This window comes from Monopterus albus, unplaced genomic scaffold (assembly GCF_001952655.1).
Source record: "Monopterus albus unplaced genomic scaffold, M_albus_1.0 scaffold54.1, whole genome shotgun sequence".
NCBI lineage: Eukaryota > Metazoa > Chordata > Actinopteri > Synbranchiformes > Synbranchidae > Monopterus > Monopterus albus.
In genome coordinates this window covers 767,798-772,411 of record NW_018127934.1, presented here as the reverse complement: position 1 = coordinate 772,411, position 4,614 = coordinate 767,798, and the positions used below count along the sequence as shown (strand labels likewise).

Here is a 4,614-nt window from a genome sequence, read left to right as displayed (position 1 = left end):
ATGTGTGTGTGCCTCAGTGTTAGAGATGTCCATAGCTAAAGTGTTGTAACGGTGCTGTCCTAACATACGTATCACTGCTTAGTTAAAAGAATGCTTAAACCGGTCAGTCATAACATTATGACTGTGACAGGTGAAGTGAGTAACATTGATTATCTCATTACAGTGGCACCTGTCAATGTGCAGGGTGTGTATTAGGCAGCAAGTGAACATTCAGTCCTCAAAGTTGATGTGTTGGAAGCAGGAAAAATGGGCAGGCGTGAGGATGCAAGGGCCAAACTGTGATGGCTGGGCGATGGGGTCAGAGTACCTCCCACACTGCAGGTGTTCCTAGTACCTACCAAGATGCACAGTGAGCTGTAGAATGACACGAGTGCCAACCAGCTGCCTTTGACTCCTCTGTCATAATGTTATGGCTTATTGGTGTATAGTTACATTATATACAGTAATGTATATAACCCGTATTTATATATGTTTGAGCCATAACTTGGTGGCGTCTTTCCCATGTAAACAGATTGATGATAGACCTGATGAGGCTGATTGATTTTTGATCAGACTCTTTCTTCCAGGTATTTGCATGAACGGCTCAGTCAACTTCAGGAGGAGGTCAACTTGCTGAAAACAAACCTGGTCAAGTACAAGGTAGCTACTTTTTTATTCTTATTTGTTCAATATTTATCTCCTACAGTTGTATAATATTTAAAATATATTTTAATAATTTCTCAATTCCATGCAGACAACTTAAGCAATAAAATTTTTTTTTTTACAAATGTTAAAATTTGTGGATTTACTAAACATTTTTTTTGCTTTTTTCTCAGAAAGCTGATGTAATCAGTAATGGTTGTCACTAATTTCAGAGTGCCCTGGATGCAGACAAAATAAGCAATAAAAATTTTTTTTTTACAAATGTTAAAATTTGTGGATTTACTAAACATTTTTTTTGCTTTTTTCTCAGAAAGCTGATGTAATCAGTAATGGTTGTCACTAATTTCAGAGTGCCCTGGAGTGCAGGAAAACCTCTAAAGGCTGTGGTAAACCCAACAGCAGCGCGCTTACTGGAGTGCTCTCTGCCAAACAAGGTCAGAAGCATCATATTTTTAAAACTCTTGATATTCTGGTATGCAGGATATCAGAAAATGCCTTGAGACATTTACACATGTACTGAAGAACAGGAATCTGTGTGCAAGCCTTTAAAGTGAAAGTAGCACTTAGTCTGTACCTAAACTGTGACTGATGATGTGTACAGTGAAGGAACTGTTACTCTCTGAAGAAAACAGCTGCAGTTTGCCAGTGACTCCTCAGTCCATCTCAGACCTTAAGTCTCTCGCCACAGCTCTGCTGGAAACCATCCACGAGAAGAACATGGTCGTTCAGCACCAACGCCAGATCAACAAGTACTGAAGCTTAGTGTATTTATCTAGGTCAGATAAATCCCTGAGTTAGTAGACACAACTCATGAATTTGATGGGTTTTATGTCTTCCTGTCATTTGTCATTAGGATTCTTGGAAATCGAGTAGCAGAGCTGGAGAAAAAACTAAAAACATTAGAGATGTCAGGATTATGGAGCCTGCCAGGTGAAAATAAGTATCTTAATATAGTGAAACATTTGCATTTAATTGAAACCATAACTCTACATACTACATACAATAATTTGCTTCTCTTTTCCTTTTTTTCTGTCTTTTTGCTTCTTGCTACCTGGAGGCCTGACTTATAATGTGTCTCTGGGAATATATGGAAGTATGATCCTCCAATAACTATGACTTCTACTTGTTAAACTCTGAACTTCATCTTCCTCCATCACTTCTTGTATTTGCCCACACTAAATTGATCCATCTCTATACAGACAGTTAGTGGTAGTGGTATACAAAAGACTAAATTGTTATCACTTTTGTGAGAGCTTATTTTGTATAATGTTTTGTTATAATAGGAAAAGACACCATCCTCCTGAATGCTCAGCAGGCTAAGTCACCAGATTCTCTGCAACAGGAGTGTGAGTATTCAGCGTAACTATACCTCTGCCATGTATAGTGAATCTGTATTTCTCAATGTTTTTTTGGTTTGTCTATTTTTACAGGTGACACGGAGTCCAAAGATATACCTACCGAGCAGCAGAGCTCTGCAGAAGTTCCAAATCAACACAGTAAAACACCAGCTTTGTCACATTTTCAGGAAGAGGCGCTATCACTATCTAGGGTGGAGACGTCCCAACAACACTCCTCACACCAGTCAACTGATGAAAAGCCAGCCAGCCGCCAGACAGAAACACCAAAGGGTGACGAGCGTCACGACAGTAGCCGCACACACATCACAGTGGATTTAACTGCTCTGATGAAAGAAGAAGACTATGTGAGTGATTCCCCTCCCTCAGTGACAGATGTGGATGCACCCCATCCTTCACACCCTTGCCACTTACAGGATGAATCAGATGAAACATTTGAAACCAAGTGTATCATAACAGAGGAAAACATTCATATTGCTTCATCTGCCACTGTCTTTACTTCCGCTGATGAAGAGCAGAAGGATGTTCAGCCAAAGCAGCAGACAGAGCTTTTAGATGAAACAGATGTTAGTCAGAAAATCTGAAGTCTTCCATGAGTTGTTCACATGTCGCAGAGCATGGGGAGAACATTTTATAATAATGACAAGAGATACATTTATAATATAATGCTACATAATTTATTTTTTGAATCACAAAAAAATCTGGAGTGATAATATTGAAATGTTAGGATTAACAGATGGTATGTTGCTAGTACTAGTAACTAGTAGTTGTCTACATTTTCAGTTGATTGTTGTCTTTGAACGCAGGCACCTACACGGGTTTTTCTGTCAGTCCAAGACATACAGTATGTAGAAGTACATTATCGCCTCAAAAATGGTTACAGGGACACTACATAAAGGGTTTTCTGTCAGTCATAAGAATTTTTCAAACCTAAAAAGTTTCCAGGCCTGAGATCATGTTGTCTCATATACAGTTATAACTTATATCAAAATGTCCAAACATATGTAAATGTCCAGTTGTTACACCTATATGTGACTGCTGAACTTCTCAATCCAGAAGCATAGCTGCTGATATGCAGCTGTAACTGACCAAACTCTTCTGAAAAGGATTTCCATGAGGACCTGGCTGCAGGATGAGCATCCATCTAATCTGAACAATGTCTAAACTAAGCTTTATTGTGTTCAAACATATTCGGCCTCTCCCTGTGCCTGCGTGGGTTCTCCCCGGGTACTCTGGCTTCCTCCCGCAGTCCAAAGGCATTCAGCTTAGGTGACTCTAAATTGCCTGCAGGAGTGAGTGCGAATGTGTGTGATCGTCTGGTGGTCAGCCCTGTAAAAGACTGGCGACCTGTCCAGGGTGTACCCCGCCTCTCGCCCAATGTCAGCTGGGACTGGCTCCAGCCCCCTGCGACCCTGTTCAGGATAAGCGGTATAGATAATGGATGGATGGAAACTTATCCAGCCAGTTTTATTTCTTATTATTAGATTTATATTGTGGAACATTAATTCCTACAGTATAGCCTTTTGCTAGTACATTCTGTCTGGGAGCTACAGTTTAGTTTCAGACTAAATATTCTTACACAGGTATTTATTTTTAATCATGAAAACAAGATATTATCAAAACTTAATAAAATGCTGCATGACAATATACTATTCATTTTTCAGCCCATGTGTCATTTTATTTAATTCCTCGACAGACATTTGAAAACAAACATTTGAAATTTTATAAGTCACTCAGTTGACACTGCACAAATGGGTCTTAGTTAATATAGACTCAGTGTTTTCTGTAGATTTTACTACACTCTGGCTACTGCCATAATGAGGCACAACATTTTTTTAGCTAAAGGCTAATGCTAGCATGGAAACACAATCACAATGTTAACCTGTTGATGTTTAGCAAGTGTAATATCTACCATGTTCACTGTCTTAGTTAACCTACATATTAGCATGCTAACATTTTGTAATTGTCGTTAAACACAAAGTACAGCTGAGGCTGATGCTGATTTACTGGTAGCCCATATGACTCAAGGCTACAAAGGTCAACCTCAACATGATGCCAAAGGAAAAGGCAGCGGATGATCAGTCAGGATTCATCTTCTGAATATCTCCATCAAATTTCATAACAATCTATCTAATAGGTGCCGAGAGAGAGAGAGAAAAAAACTCAACTTTATGGAGGTGCTACAACAAAGGTCAGGATCACCAAAGTCAATAGGATTCAACCTGTGACAAAATAAATCTCACGGTAATCATCCAAAGTGAACTGACTGTGCTACTTGTGTGGATAATACCAGAATGACCATATTTTATTCTTAGCTGAAGATGGTCTGGGGCAGTTCTTCAACTAAATACTGTTGAATGTTTGGAGGATGGAATTTGATTGATGTTTCTTAATAACAAAAGAGGACAATGGATACAGCGAATGAAAGAATACAATGGCAAAAAGTGGTTTGATGCCATGGCTGTGGGGTTAATCTTGCCTCATTCGCCTGCAGCCTACTGCCCATGGGGCGTTTCCCAGAGACTGGGAGAGGAAATCCCAATAACACAGCAGCTGAGCCTCCGGCCTGCGTTTCCATGCAGGAGGCTCCCAGCATCTCCACCTTCCCCTCAGTCAT

The 4,614-nt window shown here is 39.7% G+C and overlaps 2 protein-coding genes across 4 annotated transcripts in view; one reads left to right on the top strand and one right to left on the bottom strand.

Annotated features, from left to right (window-relative positions):
- LOC109961328 (coiled-coil domain-containing protein 149) overlaps positions 1 to 3,388 on the top strand; it is a 6,418-nt gene extending 3,030 nt beyond the window's left edge. For 2 of the 3 annotated variants that reach the window (XM_020602035.1, XM_020602038.1), the window contains exons 7-13: positions 567 to 639; positions 992 to 1,076; positions 1,244 to 1,391; positions 1,496 to 1,572; positions 1,700 to 1,735; positions 1,926 to 1,988; positions 2,073 to 3,388. In XM_020602035.1, coding sequence (XP_020457691.1) covers positions 567 to 639; positions 992 to 1,076; positions 1,244 to 1,391; positions 1,496 to 1,572; positions 1,700 to 1,735; positions 1,926 to 1,988; positions 2,073 to 2,581 — 991 coding nt within the window. In that variant the 3' untranslated portion in view covers positions 2,582 to 3,388. The remainder of the gene's footprint in view (positions 1 to 566; positions 640 to 991; positions 1,077 to 1,243; positions 1,392 to 1,495; positions 1,573 to 1,699; positions 1,736 to 1,925; positions 1,989 to 2,072) is intronic. The other variant, XM_020602036.1, reaches the window with a different exon arrangement.
- A 264-nt stretch (positions 3,389 to 3,652) lies between these two features.
- Positions 3,653 to 4,614, bottom strand: part of LOC109961331 (extracellular superoxide dismutase [Cu-Zn]) — a 2,347-nt gene continuing 1,385 nt past the window's right edge. Inside the window, 1 exon segment of the mRNA XM_020602040.1 lies at positions 3,653 to 4,614. This exon segment is cut by the window's right edge and continues 60 nt beyond it. Coding sequence (XP_020457696.1) covers positions 4,493 to 4,614 — 122 coding nt within the window. The 3' untranslated portion in view covers positions 3,653 to 4,492.